Raw genomic sequence first — 21,253 nt, forward strand, 5'->3', positions numbered from 1 at the left:
ACTTTATTAATAAGAGAGTGACCCACAGATAACTGTGAGATAAATGTCTTAAGTGGCCTATAGAAGTATAACCAATTGGACAGAAATTTATTAAATAAGAGCTGACTTTTTTTTTTTTTTTTTACCAGTTCTTAGTATATGAGCCAATGTTTTAATATCCTTGTATTCGATTTTATTTAACAGAAAAAGTCTTTGAGAGAAGTTAACATCTCTGTTTTACAGTTAAAGAGACAAAGTTTATGAGGATCCTGGAATAGCTACAGAATGACAACAGAATCTAAACCTACGCCTCCTTTTGCCAGAGGCCACGTTTAAAACAATGAATCACATAAAACGGCACCATTCACAAATTATATTTAAATCATTTTATATTTATTTCCGAGACATGCATTATTTTTTTCAGTGTTATTAAACTTTGGTCTTCAAAACAATTTCATTGAAAAGAGAATAAAAATAAATGCTCACTCACTCACAGAGAAAGGAAAATGTGAAATCAGAAACGAGGCCTCTGCAACGAGGCCATCAGCTTACATTTCAAAACAAACACATGGACCTAAATGCATGTGTTTGCTCAAGGATTTGACTCAATTCAGTTTTACTATGTTGATGAGAAAGCTGGAAGTCAGAATTTAGGGAGTTACAGAGACTCAATTAGCTCATTAATCAGGTTGGGCTACAGTTCTGAAAAATATATTTGACTAGGATATACCCTTTATCATATGTTACACATTTTCTTATGTTTCCTGACATTTATTAGAAAGAGATATACATTTTCTGTCCACTAGTTTTACTAGGGAACGTGTCATTACTCCTCTGACATCTACCTCAACTGACCTCAATGTTATATGGATTTCCAGTTTGTGAAAAATGTTTAAGTACTTACATGAGCTTATAAATCATGGTAAGTATGAGAAGTAGTAGGCATGAAGAACCTGCTCTTGCATTTAAGAACTAAATATAGAAATAACCTATGTCAAAATTACTATTTTTGTTTGTTTGTTTGCTTATTTTATCTTCATATATTTGTTCTTCAAAAGATTGATTCTTTATTCCACATTCTACAAGAATCAGAGTGACCTATGCTATTTTAACATTCACGTTTCTTGTTACATTTTCCCCCTGCAGTATTTAAATAAGTGTGTTTTTTCCAGTTACATTACCTAAAACATGGATAATAACATGGAAATAAATGATCAGAATAATTAGAATACCTGGGTCGTAATATTTTATGGATTAATAAAAATGAAAATAAGCTCTGAGAAAACAGAATATAGAACAGAGGTTTTGAGGGAAGGAGAGAAGAAAAGAAAAGCAGAATCTAGATTATTTAGTGAAGTATTTCTAGAACAGAAAAAAAATTTTAAAGCATCATTTTCAAAAAAATGCAAAAAACAAGGTTTGACTCCAGATGTTCTGATTCCTGAAACATTATTTAGTACAATGCTATGGAAACCAGCATTGCTATTGTCATCAAGTTACATCATACAGGAAACTGTATATTTCAACAATGTGTAAGTTAAATCCTAAATGAATGTATGTGTAATTTAAGTACAACCTTGACAATATAGCTCTATAACTTTGAGTAAACATTAGTCTCAGCAAATATAACATGTCTACCTTCCACCCTACCAAAAAAGAAAAAGCCCAATGCAAACAAGTGACAGAAATACATTGTAACAGTACGATTTATTTTGAAAGGGAAAACACATTTTTTTCCTTTTGGTTTTGATATCATCTTGATTAAAGAGCCTCTTAGGCATAGACATTATTGGAAAGTTTTCTATTAAGTTAAAAGTGTGGAACTTACACCACCTTTAAAATATGTTATCCTCTAAGTACCAAAAAAAAAAAAAAAAAAAATTAGGAATAATATTTTCTTGTAGGGTATGAAACAAATTGGTCCCATTCAGATTCAGATTGATTTTGGCCTACAGCCCTACTTATCATTTAATTAAATGGGAATGCATTATGCAGAGCTATTAAGTAAGTCATGTAGCAGAAGAAGCAAAGAAATGTAGCATGAAGACACATTATAAATTACATAGAAAGAATTCTCCCAGGAAGATAAGAGTATATTGCAGGGTCATCTCTACACAGAGGTATTCTAAAAGGCGTTCAGCATCCACAAAGAAAACATGAGAGAAAATAGAAGAGTTAGTGAAAATGTAGACAAAAGCTTAAAATATTGGGTCTTTATTTGCAAAGTAACATTGTCTTAAAAAGAACCTTGACCTCATTTCCTTCCCTGAGCAGTTGTGGGAAGATCATTCTATTCTGGAGCACTTAGCACTAGATTAAGTTAGTGTCTCTTTTTTCAAGGTAATTTAATAGCTGTGGAATCAATAGTACAACTCAGTGAAAACACTTAAAAATTAAAATCTGTACATCAAAAAAGAACTGTAATATATTTTAGTAACTCTTATGCAGAATTTTAGATAAAGGAGATAAATGAATCAGCGGCCAACGTTTTAATTTACTAAGTAAAGTATTAATCATGGTTGGCAAGGTTTTGTAGATATTTTTTAAAGATATAAATAATTTTACAATAAAATTGTCAAACATATGTTTAACATTGACAGAGCAAACTTGGTGCCCTGCTGAAATTCCCATGGATGAGTAATCACACTTGAATCAGTGATGCCTAGCCAATCTAATCTATCTACCTAGCAATCTCTCTCTCTTTCAAAAAGAAAACTTTTTAAAAAGCATCAATTTGGAAGAAATGATAAAAACAAGATTTGACTCCAAACATACTGACGAGAGGGAGATTTAGAGAAAGAGATGGCCAAAATAAAACCCCCCCACCAATGACTGCTGAGTCCTTTACAGCAGAAGGAAGGGTATATTCTTTATTTCTGCAGCCAGGTCTTCATTACACAATTAGCAAATAACTATGGCTACATAGTCATGGTTTATATTCCCTAAGACTTTATTGCAAATAAATGTATAAATCCACAAAGTCATCACAGGAAGATAAATGCTGTCTGTGAATGTATTCATAAGCCATGAACACTGTAATTTAAACTAAGATCATATAGAAATCTGGTTCATTTGAGTAATTCTCATTTAGAGTCACAGCTGTAGTAACAGCTCCCCAGAAAACGTACTCTCATGACCATACATACAAATTTTAAAACAAAACTTAAAACATAAATATGCTGTCCAATGCTCTGTCATCTGTAACCAGTTCATTGAAAGTCACTGATGTAACATTTTAAAGAAATTTAATCAACTTTTTAACAAATTACCAAAAAAAAAAAAAAAGAGTATAATAAGTACATAATCCATCTCCCTCATTTTATTTCTGAGTTAATTAAGATTCAAAGACATTCAACAATTTTTAAAAAGTTAACCAGTGACATAACTGGGATTCTAATACATGATTTTAGATCTTCAGCTTAATAATAGTGCAACTCCTAATTTCTCTTACTGAAAAAAAAGAAAAATTGAAGATGGCAGTTTTCTATTTACCTTAGATTTATCCTAACCTCCAGAAATTCCCTGCTATTGGCTAATTTTGCATTATCTATTCCTTGCTAGTTTTTTTTTCATATTTAGTTTATGAACTATACAATATCACAAGAATTCAATCTCAATGTGAGAGAGAGGTTATTGAGAGAGAAAATTTACAACTAAAAGAAGAAAAAGATGCACACCATGTGGACAAATATTATACCAATGATAAATACACGTCGTTTCCATTAGCTATTAAATATTCCAGCGAAGTGTAAAGATTGTTTCAGCAAACGTATGAACATTTGCATATATGTGTGTGCGTATGTGTGACGTGTGAACCAGGAGGAGAGAAGGAGGCTATCCTGATTCAGTTCAAATGGAAGCATTCGTTTAGTAGATATTAAGATACTTAAGTGAATGTGCGACATTCAGCTTCTTGTAGGAATCATTTTCAAAGGAAATGTAGGAGAATCTGTTTTGTAACTCGTGGACTCTAAGGTACAGCAAGGTGTAGAAGGGGGACAAAGCGGAGAGAAGATTGGATGGAATTATTTCCTTTGAGAGAGTTCTTATGGATGGTTCAGTACCCTTCCCAGCTCTTTTTTATTTTTTTTTATTTTTATTTTTAATATTTTTAATTATTTTAAAAAGAGGAGAGAGAGAAAGAGAGAGAGAGAGAGAGAGAGAGAGAGAGAGAGAGAGAGAGAGAGACATTGATTGGCTGCCTCCTGCACCCTCCACCCCCGAGGATGGAGTCAGGCATGTGCCCTGACTGGGAATCGGAGCGGGACCTCTCAGTCCCTGGGACAACGCTCAATCCACTGAGCCACACCTGCTGGGCCCAGGCCTTTTTCAGGGAGCAGTGGGAGAATGATGCCCTCTAGTGCTAGTCTAGGGCAGTGCGCGTCAATGGCTCACTCATTTATGAAATTGGTTTCAGGCACTTGGCATACAAAGACCGGTGTCTATTCCTGTCTGACAAAATGAAAGTCCAATTCATACACGAATCAGCTAAAACTGACATCTGTTGAGGAAATCTGGAGGGAGAGAGAGCTTCTCTGTTGAGATGAGCCTGATTTTTTGTGTGTTTCTCAGAGCGAGGATTCATTTCCCGTTTCACAAGGAGAACCAAGAATTACAGAGACTCAACATGGGCCTGGTCTGAGGATCCGTCCAGTTAGGCCACCTGAACGGTAAAAATGTCTCAGCAGAAAAACACTGCGGGAATCAAGTGACGGGACAAAGCAGGCAAGGGTGTGTTTAGGATTCAGATGCATGCCCCTGGGGTAAGAAATCTCAGGAGGGAGGGGCCGGTGGAAGTCACTGACTAGGCCCCAGGACTGGCTCCGGGCTCAGGTCCAGGCCAGGTCCCTTGACCTCCTTCTCCCTCTGCTGTTTGCTCTTAGAGACACTTAGAAGACAGGCTAGCAAGCCCTTTGAAAGGAGGAGGAAGATAAAGATGGACAGGCCAGAAGGGCCGATCTTAATCCTCTCCTTTCTTTACACAGACACCTAGGCAAACAAAGCCTGGGGTCAGGAAGAAGAAACTGATGTTCAATCAAACTTAGGGGTTTGATTACCATCTTGGGCTTGGTATTCTAATTACAGAATTCAAACTGTGTTTCTGGTTTTATGGACTGAATTCTGTCCCTCTAAAATTCATATGTTGAAGTCCTTACCCCCAGTGACTTAAACTGTAACTCTATTTTGAGATAGTTCTTTTAAAAGCTGGTTCAATTAAAAAAAGTTATTTAGGGTGGGACCTAATGCAATATGACTGACATCCTTATCAGAAAAGAAACTTTGGATAAGCAGACACAGGCACCAGGCATGGGTATCCACAGACAAAAGGTCAATGCGACACAGCAAGTCGGCGACCATCTTATAAGCCAAGAGAGAAGCCTCCAAAAATCAAACCTCCTGACACCTTGATCTGGAACTTCTAGCCCCCAGAACTGTGTGAGATACATTTCTGTTGGGTAAGCCACCCGTCTATGGTATTTTATGACAGCAGCCCTAGTGAACTAATTCACCAGGATAAGGTGTTCACTGGACTTACATGGATTTTCATCCTGGAGCAGATGTATGTAGACGGTGTCTTTCTTTTATAAAACTAAAATTTATTGCCCAACCAGTGTGGCTCAGTGGTTGAGCATCGACCAATAAACCAAGAGGTTGTCGGTTCAATTCCTGGTCAGGGCACATGCCCAGGTTGTGGGCCCGATGCCCATTGGGGGGCATGCAGGAGGCGGCCAATTGATGTTCTCTCTCATCGATGTTTCTATATCTCTCTCCCTCTCCCTTCCCCTCTTTCTAAAATATCAATAAAGAAAAAATATTCTTTATAAAAAAAACTGAAATTTATTAAAACTTGTCAATATATCCAACTGTGAAAATAAGAGGAAATCTGAGGCTTACTCTTAAAACCTAACATATATTTTTTATATTTTTCTTTCTGCATACAGTTACTACACTTTCTGAATCAAAGAATGAATATGTGTATGGGGAAAATGAAACACCGAAACGCATGAAAGAGGCTTGTGGTGGAGAACAGAGCACAGTGATTCGGAAACATGCATCTCCTTTCTTACACACGGGCACAGGCCTTCTCAGTATCTTTGCGGCAGGAAAGGCCAGATCTGTGCCACATGCCTGGCAGCATGAGGACGCACTGAGAGCACCAAACAGAAAAAGTAAAAAAAGATCCCGGTCAGTGTGGCTCAGTGTTGAGCACTGAGCCAGGCACCAAGAGGTCACCCGCTCAATTCCCGGTCAGGGCACAGGCCCAGGTTGTGGGCCTGATCCCGGGTGGGGGGCATGCAGGAGGAGACCAATCAAAGGGCTATCTCATCGCTGTTTCTATGTCTCTCTCTCTCCCTTCCTCTTTCTTGAAAATCAATAAAGAAAAAAAGAAAAGAAAGAGAAATTTATTTAGAATAAGTTAATGCTTTTAAAGTTTTATTTATTTTTTTATTATTATTTTTTTTTATCTTCACCCGAGGACATTTTTCGATATTTTGTTCAGATAGAGTGGGAAGGAGACAGAGAGAGAGAGAGAGAGAGAGAGACATCGACGTGAAAGGGACACATCGAGTGGCTGCCACCCGCACGACCAACCAGAGCCGGGGACAAACTGCAACCGAGGTACATGCCCTTAGCGGGAACCGAACCCGGGTCTCTCCAGACCACAGGCCAAAGCTCTACCCGCCGAGCAAAACTGGCCAGGGCTTTTTAAAGTTTTAAAAGCAGGAAGTCAGAATTCTGTTGAATGCTTTTATTTTATGAATTTACTTTAAATTGAATATGGTGGGGTGGGGAATCATAATTCTTCATTATGGATTCTAAAGTTCTGAAATAAAGCCGACCTTGCTGTACAATGATCATAAACAATAAATCGTAAAGTCTTAGTGGATAACAACAAAAAGCTGAGGCACAAAGAGAAAAATTACACTATGTCCTCTCTCAGTGTACTATTTATTGTGATTTTCAAAGTTTCCTTCCCTTCCTGTCACGGGACAGTCCAAACTAAGCTGCCACAAGAGGGCGCTTCACCTTGTCTGCGCCTTTGCTATGGCGGCCACTAGCCACTGTGGCTTTTGAGGGTTTCAAATGTAGGTAGTGAGACTGAAGAACTGAAATTTTAATTTTATTCCACTGTAATTCATTTTAATTTAAATTTAAAAATAGAAAACACAAAATATTTTTAATAAATACACTTTTATTATTTTAGTAGTCCACATTTTATTTTAACTCTTGCACAGTGTAAGAGGCAGTGTTACAGTGGAAGTGTTAGGAATATAAACTGATATAACATTATAATAGATTTATCTTAATATTTTATTCAAACCCTAAAAATCATAATGAAACTTAAGTAAATCATAATTGCCAATAAATTTAAATACTAATTATTTTATTTATGTTGATGATTCTATAAAAATCATTTCTTCTCAATTAAAACCTAATTTTTAGTATGAGTTGTGCTGTACATGTAAAATACATACATAGATTTTTGAGACTTAATTGGAGAATAAAATGCAAAATATATCATTAACATTACATTAAATGTTGAAATGTTAATATTTGGGGCATGTTAGTTTAATATAATTAACATTAGTTATGCCTGTTTCTTTTTTATTTTATGTGGCTACAAGCAAACTTAAAAGTGTGTGTGTGTGTGTGTGTGTGTGTGCACGCACACAACACTGTGAAGCTAAGCTATCATTAGAGTAACTTTGTGAGTTATTGGCATTAGGAGCAGATTAAGCCAAAAAACTTTATACCTGGAAAAAGGTCCATTATCCCATTATCTAATGACCTCACACTCTTGAGATGTTAAGGAATACGTTCAATTTTACAGTGTGGGGTCTGTACCCACATTTGCCAACTTCTAGTTCAGAGCTCTATGCAGACAGTAACTGCGAAGAAACATTTATTCCTGGGGCTCTTTACCGCTCTCTACTTTCCAACATTAGGTTTTACTGTCCTTTATCACTGAAACAGCTCTCTTATGTAAAAGTTTACTGGATTTTTGTTACATTGATAAACTGGAAAAATTAGTATGTGCTTGGCAATCCAACAGAAGTGCCTGACCACAAAAATCTGGAGGCTCATGTCAGTTGTGGAAACTCTGTGTAGTACGTGTTACATTTTCTGTAGGAAGGAAGAACGTAATCCAAAGCAACAAGGTTGTTTTCTTGTTAGATCAATAACATAATGTTTAAATTTGACCTTTTCAAACAAAAGTGTAGTTGTGTATTATAAAACACTGCCTTTCCTGATAAGGGTTATTATATTTCTTTCACCTTAAGCTATTTTATAGCTACAGATTTCTTCTTGGGTTTTCCAATAACAGTCAGTATACCTAATGTAATAAAAGGATAAATAAGCCTGTAAGAACAGATGATTTTATAGTTTGCTTTATCCTATATACATGCAATAGGAAAGGACTATATTTTGCTGATATATCACAAGGTGAATTTTTAAGACAGATGTCTGTTGAATGTTGGATCTAGTTTTACTAGGAATAATTTACTTTACAATCTCTACTATATTGAAACCTATATTAAGTGCACTCCTTTTTAAAAAATCAACAAACAAATACTTATATCATGTTATCAAGTAAATATGAGTCTCCAACAAGTTACTATGAAAGGTTGGGATATTCTTATTTCAGATAATACTTCTATTACTCGTAATATGCTTGAAATTGCCTTCCACGTCATTTTCAGTCAAATAATAAGGGTGACGATGCCTCTCCTCCTGCTGCGACTGATGACAGTAATAACAGCTAACATTTTATATGATGATTACTCTCTGTCAGACACTATTCAAGGGCTTTATGCATATTAACTAATTTTATAACCGATATCATTGTTTCATTCACATGTCACTTTTAATCAAGGACAGTGTATTGACATTATTTTTTTCTTTACTCACCAAATTTGATTCTCAATGAATTTGAGCCTTTTCTAAAAATACAAATTCTGTTCTGGCACTTGCAAATTTGAAGATATCTAAGGCTGGAGCTCATAGTAACATTTTCATAGGTCTTAGAACCAAAAAAAACAACAACAACATATAAGGGTTATGAGCTTCTTCTATTAATTTCTAATGTGACCTTGGGCTTAAACTTTCAAAGGGCTGCAGTTAACTCTTAATGAACCCCTGAGAGAATTACACAAATAAGGCCCTTTCTCTGGGTGGCGGAGCGTCAGCCCAGTACTTAGCCTGAGATGCGCAGCTCCTAATTGTCACCCCGCCTGGGGTTGTGCAAAGCCTGCTGGCATAATTTGTCCCAGACCCTTGTTCTTTGCTAAAACAGAGATGATAGTATAATTGATGGGATATTGTGAGGATTGCATGACATAATGCACATGCAAATACTTTGCAAATGGTGACACGCACCTACGGATGTGTAACATTCAATTATTCTTTCAACATTTACTAGGCACATGTAACATGGTAAACCCTGGGGATGAAGAGATAAAAAGGCACAGAGGTTTTCTTTAGGAAGTTGTGAATTACAGCCAGGTAACCATAAATAACTCAGAATCTATTTTCCAGCTTTTATACAGTAGATAGACTATTTATATATCCCTATGTTCTATTTGCACAGATATGTGCTATTATTTTAAGTGAATAACACATTTTGAAAGTTATCCAATAGTAATAGACACACACACACATACACACACACACATATTGTATGTTTGTTTTTGCTGGTCACTTTCAATAAACCAAAAGGTCTGGTGTGATATTGAGAATACTTAGTAACAGTGGGTTGGATCGTCAGTGTCTGCCACAGAAGTATCCAGAATAGGCCCTACCTACTATGACGGCTTTTAGTCATTTGATATATCATAGGACAATCCAGTCGGTCCTGAGGGAGATGGGCAATTCCGGTGTCAGGAAGGCAAGCTGGTGCTCTGGGCCCAGAGGAAGGCGCTATTTCGTAATCAATTATGTTTCAGTATGTCAATGATCTCCGCGGCCATACTGGACCAGCACAGTTTCGACCCCATCGTGCCACATCTTCATTCTAACCAAACACTGCTCACATCCTTCCGGGCTCAAGTCCGGTTCCAGGGGTTCTGAGGGCTTTCCTAGGCCTTGCATTCTCTCCCACTCCCTGCTGGAACGCTCCATTTCTTAACCTGAATACGTCACGTTTTTCTTTTAATATAATATTCACTCATCTTTTCACATTCCCATGGGGGACACTCCCGAATCCAGAGACCACGCACTGTCAGAGCCCAGCACTGTGTCTGGCACAGAGCCAGTGCTCAGTAAGTTTTGTTGAACAAATTTGGATAGATGGGCAAATAAACAAATACATAAATGTGCCATAATAGATCTCCAACGGGGGCTCTAATGTAAAAATTATTTTTGTTTCCTCAAACAACATTAGCAGTTTGCCTGCCTCATGTGTAACTTTGGGTAATTAAATACCTAAAGAAAAGATCAGGCTAATAATAAATTGATTGTCGGACAAAGCTATGTCTTTCTAGCATATCTTACAGGATCATTTCCCAAAATATGCTCTGAGAAATAAGTAGTTCCAAAATAAGCTGAAAGGTCTTATTTGCTTAAATAAAATAATTCAGCTTGAATTTGTTCACTCCAGTGTTTTCAAAGCATTTGGGGCCACAGACTTGACCTCTGTGTAACCACTCATCCCCCTACAACTCCAAACTTAAGGAAAATCCAAAGTGAATATCATTATCATCGGAATAAACTTTCCTAAATTGCCTGTAGCTATTTTGGGATATCTTTGAATTGGAATGAAAATATCTAGAGGTTTTAATTTCATCATGCCATTTTCAAATAAAATAAATGTAAGTAAGTCCACTAGGCTTATTACCTGAGACCCCATCCTTCACACTGACATGGAGGATCAATCGTACACCGTGTGTGTGACGGCTCGTACCTGCTGTGCTGTGTGTGACTGAAGCCCTCTGGGGGTCATTTTGTGCAATTACTGAATCATTACTGAAAACAAATCACCTGTTCAATATATTTGTAATGTCAACAAAATTTATAAAACACCGACTTTTGTGTATTAAACACCAACTTAACCTTTTATCTTCTGTTAATGTGCTTATCCTTAGGTGATATAACAAAATTGCCCTCACTAGAGACAGTAAATGTAAGCATTCAGGCTTATGTGAGTAAAACTATCATATATATCATACGCAAATGACTATGAAATGGATCAGTATTGAATCACTATGAAGTCCTACCACAAAACAATGCAATTTTTGTAATCTACCCATTATATTTTGAATACAAGAAAGGTATACAATTATAGACTAAAAGAGTGTTATTCATGAATTCATTACATTATACTTTTAAATACTTGACAGAAATCACATTCACTAAAAGGAAAATGCTAACCCAAAGTTAATTGGGGTAATAAAGAAAGTAAATATTGTAGACTTTGGTATTTTTTGAAAAAGCAAATTGTAGCTACAAATGCAGCTTGAACATTGTTAAATCAATACATAATTTATTTTAGACTTATTTAGAAGACCCAGCGAAACGGGTCATGGAGTAGAGCCAGAAAGGTAGAAAAACTGACCTTGCTACATGAGCACAGGTTGCCTTGGGGACACCAGTAAAGTCTACAGGATTCCCAGTTACCAAGAAGTGACATCTCCACTAAAGCCAGCTAATGTTTATCAGTAAGAACAAGGGTTTCATATGGACCAGACAGTTTTATCCTATCACTATTAGGACTCATAGATTATCAGTTGCATCTAAAATAAACTTTATTTTATTTATTTATTTTTAAATTATTTTTTTCTTTATTGATTTTAGAGAGAGAGGAAGGGAGAGGGAGAGAGAAAGAAACATTAATGAGAGAGAACATCACCTTGCTGCCTCCTGCATGCCCCCCAACTGGGGATCAGGCCCACAACCTGGGCATGTGCCCTTACCAGGAATCGAACCAGCGACCTCTTAGTGCATGGGTCAATGCTCAACCACTGAGCCACATCGGCGAGCTAGAAACTTTATTTTAAAAGGAAGAACACACCCCTGGCCGGTTTGGTTCAGCGGTTAGAGCGTCGGCCTGCGGTCTGGAGAGACCCTGGTTTGGTTCCCGCTAAGGGCATGTACCTCAGTTGCAGTTTGGTCCTGGCCCTGGTTGGGTCGTGTGGGTGGCAACCACTCGATGTGTCCCTCCCTTTCACATCAATGTTTCTCTTTCTCTCTCTCCCCCCAACTCTATCTGAACAAAAAAATGAAAAAAATGTCCTCAGGTGAGGATAAAAAAAAAAAAAGACCGCAGTGATCTAAAACTGAAAAGTTTGAGCATTTACCCCAAAGATGCTGAGTTAACACAAAAGAGACTTTATCCTAGAAGAGATTGGCAAATTGTATTATTTTTTCATTAGCAGAAATGCATGTGCGAAATTAAAACATTGCTCTATAGTGATTTGTTTTTTCAGTTTTCCAGTTGATAAGTGTTACATTTTAAACCTACTACATGTTTTAGAAAATATTGTCCATATTACAACTGGATATTTGATAGATTATTTCCTAGTCACAGTAGTTGCTGTATTTGAAGACAGTAATCTAAATCACAATTTTACTAAACTAATTCCATGTGACTGTCACATTAGTTTAATATAATTTGCCTTTCACTTTGTAAAATATATCAATAAAGTTTATATACACACACACACACACACACACACACATATATATATATGGATTAAATACTGACTTAAGAAAGAATACTTCTCAAACATTAAATAATTTTTTAAGCATTAAATATTTTTCAAATAAACAAAACACTGGCTTAAGAAAGAACACTTAGCAAAGTAAGCATTAAGACCTTTTAAAAAAATAAAAATTGTCATATTTTTCCTTTTTGACTAATTAATCTGAGTCACTCTCCTATCAATGAAGGTTGATTCAATTCCTGAAAAAAATCTGTAACAGAGTCTCCATCTACTACTTAATATGTTGATTTCCATGACTGTTTCTTAAGTATATACATTCTTTTCTTTTACCCTTTGCTGCTATACTTTGCTCAGAAACCCATTATTATCTGATTTTAAGCAATTTTGTTTAGCATAATCTGATTTTGATTTTTTCAAGTGTAACTTTTGCTAATGAATGATGTCCTTCATGGGTAGTCTCAGTGTTGATACATACCACTGACTCATAACCAGAATAAAAAGGATATAAAACAGATAGGCAGCATACAGAAAATAATATTATTCCTAATAGTCTATTTCTAAAATCTCATTTTATATGTATATGTATATGTGTGTGTGTGTGTGAAACTGAATTCCAACTCTAAATACAGTCACATGGCTCAAAGTTAAATTCATAACTATTAAAATATTTAGTAAAATAAAAGTGTTTTATTAGAAATTATGTTTGACTAGAGTTAAGCAAATTGATCACTAGCACTGTAGTTCTGATATAAAGCACTTAGCCAGTTTCCCAGGCTGTGCATTGCAATGGAATTTCTATTTCAAGGAAACTTGCAATTAAATGACAATTAGCCAGTTTACTGTCAAACACACCCACAATTTTGAACACAAAATTTGAGCTAGAAGATACAAAAATTGGCAGTAAATTTTAAGAATTGGAGTAAGAAAAATAAGCATAGCTAGCCATGGAAGAATTTAATCCAATCATTGTCATCAATCAATACGGCCAAAGGCCTTAAATTTTATATTGTCAAAACTATCAAATATATACTTGCATCACAGAAAAAAATGCAAAAATGCTATCAGGAGTGTTTAATGGCTGTTTTAGACAGACCGATATTTTCTTAGACTGACAATTTGGCTACTAAATATGTTTTTTTCATTATTTCTGATGGTTGTACTAATTAAGATGATGAGTCCCATAGACTAGACAGGTACATAAAGCAAGGGAAAAAAAGAAAAGTTTCTTATTTTTACCACACACACAATAAAAGAAAAGAAAAAAATTTCCAGGTGAAATTGTACTGAATTGAGAGAGATTGGAAGAAAATATGATATAAATAAAAATAATAATGAAACACCACTACAGATTAGAAATTACTCTCAAACACTAAACATCAGCAAAGCTCAATTTCTGATTCCCTCAAAACTCAGAAAATAAAAAATAACTCGCTTACTTCACAAGCTAAAATAATGAAATTTGTCTATGTATGAGAAGATTTTTCTGAGATAAGGATTCAATATAGTTTATGAATTTTCCCCACAGCATGTACTCACTAAAAATCCAATAATACCTACTATAATATGAAAAATGTACATATTCATTAAGACTTCTTGAATTGTGCTGACAAAGTCCTGCTCAGCATTTATTTACCAAAGAAAAGCAATCTGTTTGCCCTTGTGCAGCATTCCCATGACAGTGAACTACGCCTAAGTTGTCTGAACCAAAGATTTTATCTTCACTTCTCATGTCGCTCCAGGTCCACCCTGGAAATCATACACATGACCAACAGTGAGAGCTGACAAATCAGAGGAGGGGTTTAGAATTAGCATAGTGGGGTATACCTCCCAGTCTGTTGTTGTTGTTGTTGATCCTCACTCGAGGATATTTTTTCCATTTTTTTTTGGAGAGAGTAGAAGGAAGGAGAGAAAAAGAGAGGGAGAGAAACATCCAGGTGAGAGAGACACGTGGATTGCTTGCCTCCCTCACAGGTACACAAGCCCTGACGTGGGCACAGATTGAATTTACAATCCAAGTTGGTGCCCTTGACCTGGCATTGAACCCTTGACCTTTCAGTGGGCAGGCTGACACTCTAACCACTGAGCCACACCAGCCAGGGCCCCAGCCTTTTATTTATTAATTAATAAATTTATTTTAATTAATTTATTTATTTGTGTTACAGATGGTTCACCTTTTTCCCCCCTTGACACCCTCCTCCTGATTCCACCACCCCAGCATAGCTGTCTACGTCCACTGGTTACGCACACATGCAAAGAAATTCTGTGATCTATCTCTTCCCTCTCCCCACCCCCCAGCCTTTTATTAACAATGGACATAATAAGGAACAACAAGAAACACTGATGTCTAAACAAAATTAGAAATAAAACATATAATTAAACAGATTGATTTGATGTTGTGGTCTATTTTTATACTTGGACTATATGTATGATTTTAAATATTCAGTTCTACAGATGAAACTGCTTCTCATTTTCACTTCCAAAATGAAATCCTATTTTAAAATTGGGTTCGAAGGAAAAGTGCTTTCTCCCTAGAGAATATAGAACATGGGCTTCCTCATGTGTGATAGAGAGAAATATAAAACCCGGTTTTCCTTTTTAATTGTTTCCTGAATTCAAATTTTATGTTTCATTATAATCTTTATTTTTTTATGAAATATAATAAGGCAGAAAGCCATTCTCCTTGCTTTCTTTGCTTTCTTTTTTTTTTTTTTCATCCTCACCGGAGGACATTTTTGGGCTTATCTTCAGATAGAGCAGGAGGGAGCAAGGGAGGAAAAGAGAGAGAGAGAGAGAGAGAGAGAGAGAGAAACATCGACATGAGAGATACATCAACTGATAGCCACCCACATAACCCCAATCGGGGCTGAGGACAAACTGCAACCGAGGCACGTGCCCCTAGTAGGAACCGAACCCAGGACTCTCTGGTCCACGGGCCAACACTCTAACCACTGAGCCAAACCAGCCAGGGCTTGCTTTCCTTTTTAAAAATTTACCTTTATTATTGAAAGTATTAGGAATGTCCCCCCTGTTTTTCCCCATTGAGCCCCTCCCGCCCACCCCCGAGCCTCCTGCCTTCACCACACTAGTGTCTGTTCACTGGTTATGCATATACGCATATACATTCTTTGGTTTATCTCTTCCCTCCCCACCAATCCCCTTCCCGCTGAGGTTCTCCAGTCTGTTCGCTGCTTCCATGTCTCTGGATCTATTTTGTGCATCCATTTATTTTGTTCATTAGAGTCCACATATAAGTGGGATCGTGTGATACTTGTCTTTCTCTGACTGGCTTATTTTGCTTAGCATGCATCATAATTTTTAAATGGTTTGTACCTCATAGCTGAAAAGTGTGTTTCTCACCATTCCGTACGGTTGATTACCTCTTTCCACCGAAGCATATTTACTCACTACATGTCCAACTTTTACTATAAGAAACCTTAATACCTTTTGATTTACACAACAACCGTGTCTGACTATTGACTCTTAACTGATGGTCAAACAAAGGCTCGGACAGCTCAAATAGCAATTAGTAACTTGATAATTTAACCCTCATCTTCAGACTCCAAATCCTACTCTTTCTTAATACACTATGGTGTATCCCTGATAATTTTATTTATCTTTGTTCAGTAACTGTGCACATGTGATTGTCAAAACAATTCCAAATGTAAAAAAAATGGAGTAAATATCACATGGTCTCACTTATATGTGGAATCTACTGCTGAACAAAATAGGTCCAGAGACATGGATGCATGGAACGGTCGGACAGGTCTCGGAGGGAAGGGGAGGGCCGGGAAGAGTTTAACCAGAGGGTTTGTATGCACATGTGGATAGCTCACAGACACAGCCAACAGTGCAGTGAAGGGCTGGGGTGGGCAGGGGCTGGGGGGAGGAGGGGAAGGGAAGAAAATGGGGGACATCTATAATGCTGTCAACAATAAAAATAAACTTTTAAAAATGGAGTAAAAGCCCCAAAGTTATTTTCACATAAATTCTGTGCATCTAAAATGCCAAGTCTGGGGGGAAAAAGGGGAAACATCTGTAACAAAAATAAATTAATTAATTAAAAAATAATAGTAATAAATAGCCCTGGCCAGTTTGGCTCAGCGGTTAGAGCGTCGGCCTGCGGTCTGGAGAGACCCGGGTTCGGTTCCCGCTAAGGGCACGTACTTCGGTTGCAGTTTGTCCCCGGCCCTGGTTGGTCGTGTGGGTGGCAGCCACTCGATGTGTCCCTTCACTTCGATGTTTCTCTCTCTCTCTCCCTCCTACTCTATCTGAACAAAAAGTGTCCTCGGGTGAAGATAAAAAAAAAAAAAAATAGTAATAAATAAAATGCCAAGGGACTCTGTATAACTGAGGTTGATGGCAGTGTATTTTCAATACAATTTGAAAGTTTAGTCCATTAAATATGTTTTCTTACACAGGTGATACCAAAATTATAATTTCTTTGAGAGACTACATAAAATATTTCATTCATAAACTAAAAAAGCACATGAACAAATGTAAAAAAATCAAAACGTGATAAAATTGATAAGGATTTAGAGGACTTAATCTATAATATAGAAATAATGATACATTTAGATATTTGGAATCAATTAAATGCTTCAATTCCTAAACTTACATGCTAAAGACAATTTTTTAAAATATCTAGAGCTACAGTGTATGTGACTGTACATAAAAAGGTGAGATGCTTAATAAAAATAAACAATGTTATAATATTTCATACTTAAATAATTAAGTCTTATGGATAAAAATAATATTTTTAACATACATCATCTAGAAGTAAATTCTTCTGTATTAGACAGTTGTCACCTTCCAATTTAGAAATTAAGAAAACATGGTCAAATATTCATAAAAATGGAACAGAAAATATTTTTAGATTTATAATGAAGTTCAATTTGACAATAATATGTAGATTTCAACCAAAAATAAAAATAAGTTCCCAACTGCACAGTAAAAGAAAAGTTATACTATTTAAGTGTGAAATAGCACAATTCAAGTTCTCATTAAAAGAGGCTGAATGGAACATGAATGTAAGAACATTAGTGAAAAAACAAAGACTAATACAGTAAAATGGTATTGAAATGATTTTCATTAGGCATTGTTAAAAATTAAAGAGGAAACATTTTAAAAGTATAGGAGAGATAATAGAGTTGTAAATGAAGAGATTTCTAGTATAAAGAAACCCAGTCCCATTTATATTATAGTGTCTAAACCAATAAAGAAGCTATCTTCTAACACAATGAATGAGGCTCTATTCGGGAAAGCGTGTTGGTGATGTTGGTGTGTCTATGTGCCTACTCCATCAATTATGGGACAAACTCTAAGAACAGCTAGTGGCATTTAGGAACTCCTAGTAGTGCACAGTTAATTTTCACAGTATTTTATAAGGCTACAGGTTAAATAGAAATGCTATGAGGAAAATAATCAGTCTTTGGAACCCTAAGCTTTATTAATATACTAAATATTTAAAACATTTAAAAGAATTGATAAATCAATAAAAATCATTTGATATAAATTTAAGTTATAAGAAATTGTTATATGGAGATTTATTGTGACTGTCATATAGTACATTTCACAACTTTTCTATCTTGTATTGGCTTTAATTTAGATACCATTGAAATTAAATGTTAACCTGGGACAATCTAAAAAGCATGATCATCACTTCATGCTCAGGCACGTATTTCAATATGTTAGAATTGTAATTTTTATAGCTATTTAAGTTAGCTTATTAGAGTTTTTCAGTCCAAATTTATTTTACTGTCACTTTAAGAACTTCTCCAGCTGAATTTATGTTGTCTAGGTAAAATATTATTAGGAGATAATGCAATTAACAAATCAAGTGTCAATCGGAAAGGTTTAAAAGGATACAATGCAAAGGTGTATTTTTATGTAATAAAATTTTCCTTGATCTTATTACCAAATTATAGCTTCTATTTTCTTAGGCCACTTTATTCCTTTTATATTGTGTAGATATAGATTATATCCAAAATTACCTTTTTTCAAGCTCTTTTTCCTGCTGGAAACAGAAATAATTCATACCCCATAAAACACTTCCTTTCTATTTTACTACAGTGAACTCACTGATATGCTATTTTTCAGTAATGAAACCAGACAGACAATGCCAGAAAATAAAACGGAATCCTGAAGTCATCTGAAATCAATTTAAGATCAGCAAGTAGAATACTGAGAATAATAATTAAATACACAAATCTACTGGCAGCTTTGCACTCTTGTCTTGCAATGCAAAATAACCCTATCTACAGATACCAGTTTCATGAGACTACACTGCATAATGCAAATGAAGTACCATTTTGTTTTTAAGAGAGATCTACTTTTCCTTTTTTATTGTAATATAAATAAAATAGCACTTATTTTGTATTTAAATATAAATTTAAGTAAGTGCTATTTTATTTATATAATGATAAAGAAGAGGAGACATCTGACTTAGACATTCAATGACCACATGAGTCAAAGAAGGTAAGCCTTTTGAATTTCTTCAATGACATCTGCCTTAACTCCAGGCAGACGGGAATCAGAGCCATAAAATCACGTGTTTGGGAACCTTGAGAGAATGCGTCAACCTACAGAAAAAGAGGCTCTACAACAATTGCTTCTTTTCAATAAAAAAGTCCTCTGATTTCTGAGGTGCACAAGCATTTTAGAAACTAAAACTGGAAACTCAAAATATTGTTCAAATTTAAAAGTAACAATGGGTTCAAATGGTAAGATTCAAGTTACTATGATTTTGATGGTTATTTTTAATAATGTATCAAGATAAAAATCTCTATGACTATTTAATTTTTAATCTTAAAATATAGTGCTCTAAGATGAATAATATATTCTGAGATTTATGTTAATAAAATGCATAGTTTTAAGAGTACAGTTGCATTCATATTTCTATTTGAATTAACTACATTAGAAATGGATTTTTCTAGAGTGGACTTTATCTAAAACCTTTACTTTCAAGTTACTTTCTTAGTAGTTTTATTACAGTGATACCAAGTACATTATTGTAAGTGTCAAAATACAATAATTAATCTGTTGCTATTAGTGCGAGAAACCTTATTGATAGAATGCTAGAGATACTGGTCCTCAAACTATAAATTGATTGTTGAAATTGGTATTCCAGAAATCAGTATGTGGTCTAATACCATTTCAGGTATTAACTAGAGGGTGGCTAAAGTCACCATATTAAATTTTCAAAGCACTTAAGCTTGAAACTACTAAAAAGGAAATCATTAAAAGAAAACAAACAGATAAATGGAAAAATGTAACTGTGGCAATGCTCACTATTCCCTGAACAATAGCTGATACACTACTGAGAATGAAATGAATTATTTACATAATAGTCTGAGGATAAAGTACACTAAACCCATGTAATGGTACTAATAGTACTAAACACTGTAGAAGCTACAGTTTCATTAGTACTCCATCTTCATAATCTTGTTCTAAACAGAGTGTTTTCAAGTTAATGCATCAAATATTATATACCACTTATTTACAATGATGCCTATTCATAGAAATGGTAGAGAATAAACCCACCAAAAAGGTTAATTAAACTAGTAGTGGACACACTGTATATGAAAATGAATTCCAACTGATGAAGAGACTATTTACAACTGCAGGTTTTCTGCAGTGTTCTGTGATGCTCAAGGTAGCATGTCCAACTCCTGGAGCACTTTATGAAAGTAAAACATAACATCTGTCACATATTCCCTTTCAGAGGTCATAACATTCTTTATCCTGAACATTGTGGTATAAAAATCAGCTAACTTTTATACTGTAATTTAGTTATGATCACATTATTGCCGTAGCAAGAGAATGTCTATTATTGCTTATTCAAATTACCATTTATTAATGCTAAAAACATGTTGCTTCTATCACAAAATGCAGTGTGTATACCAAAATCATTTTACACATCAAAAGAGGCAGAAGTATTCATTAAATATACCTTGATATGGAGCACTAAATCCACGGTATCTGTGATTGCTGTCTGTAACAAAATGCAGTCTGAGCCAGTTTTTGTTGCTGATAATTGGTGGTGGTATATTCATCCCAGATAACCTGAATTATGGAAGACAACAACAACAAAACTTTTAAAAGCCTTTCAGCAGTAAGCATTTTTACTGAATTGCCCCCCCCCGCCACAAACTTATATATGTGTATACAAGATTCATGACTTTGTATTAACTTTTTAATCACAAAGGAAATAGTTGTTTTATGTATAGAAAAGTCAATTAAAGAATAATAAAATTCTAAACATGTTATGTTCCAATTAGGTTGCATATATTTATAAAATCAACAGTAAGCTGGATATGATTTTTGATTCACCCCAATGTATTGCATAGATAATAAAAAACATAATGGAAGCTGAACTAATGGTGCTGGTCATTGTGTTCCCTATGTATTAATACAGCACAGTTACAAAGCAGAAAGACGACTTCCAAGCAATGGGTCTACTTTTTTCACCAATATATTTTTAGTATTTCAACTTTGATAGAAGATTTTACAATTTCATTTTATAGGACAAAACTATTTTAGTGTAATATCACAATACTATAAATTTATATGATTAACTTTCTTTATAAAATATATTTCTGTAATGCACTGGAGGT

The 21,253-nt window shown here is 35.2% G+C and overlaps 1 protein-coding gene across 3 annotated transcripts in view; it reads right to left on the minus strand.

Moving 5' to 3' along the window:
- CSMD3 (CUB and Sushi multiple domains 3) overlaps positions 1–21,253 on the minus strand; it is a 1,073,312-nt gene that overhangs the window by 707,220 nt on the left and 344,839 nt on the right. For all 3 annotated transcript variants that reach the window (XM_036263876.1, XM_036263875.1, XM_036263874.1), the window contains exon 6: positions 20,590–20,702. In XM_036263876.1, the coding sequence (XP_036119769.1) occupies positions 20,590–20,702 (113 nt within the window). The remainder of the gene's footprint in view (positions 1–20,589; positions 20,703–21,253) is intronic.

Source organism: Molossus molossus, unplaced genomic scaffold (assembly GCF_014108415.1).
Source record: "Molossus molossus isolate mMolMol1 unplaced genomic scaffold, mMolMol1.p scaffold_m16_p_16, whole genome shotgun sequence".
Classification (NCBI taxonomy): domain Eukaryota; kingdom Metazoa; phylum Chordata; class Mammalia; order Chiroptera; family Molossidae; genus Molossus; species Molossus molossus.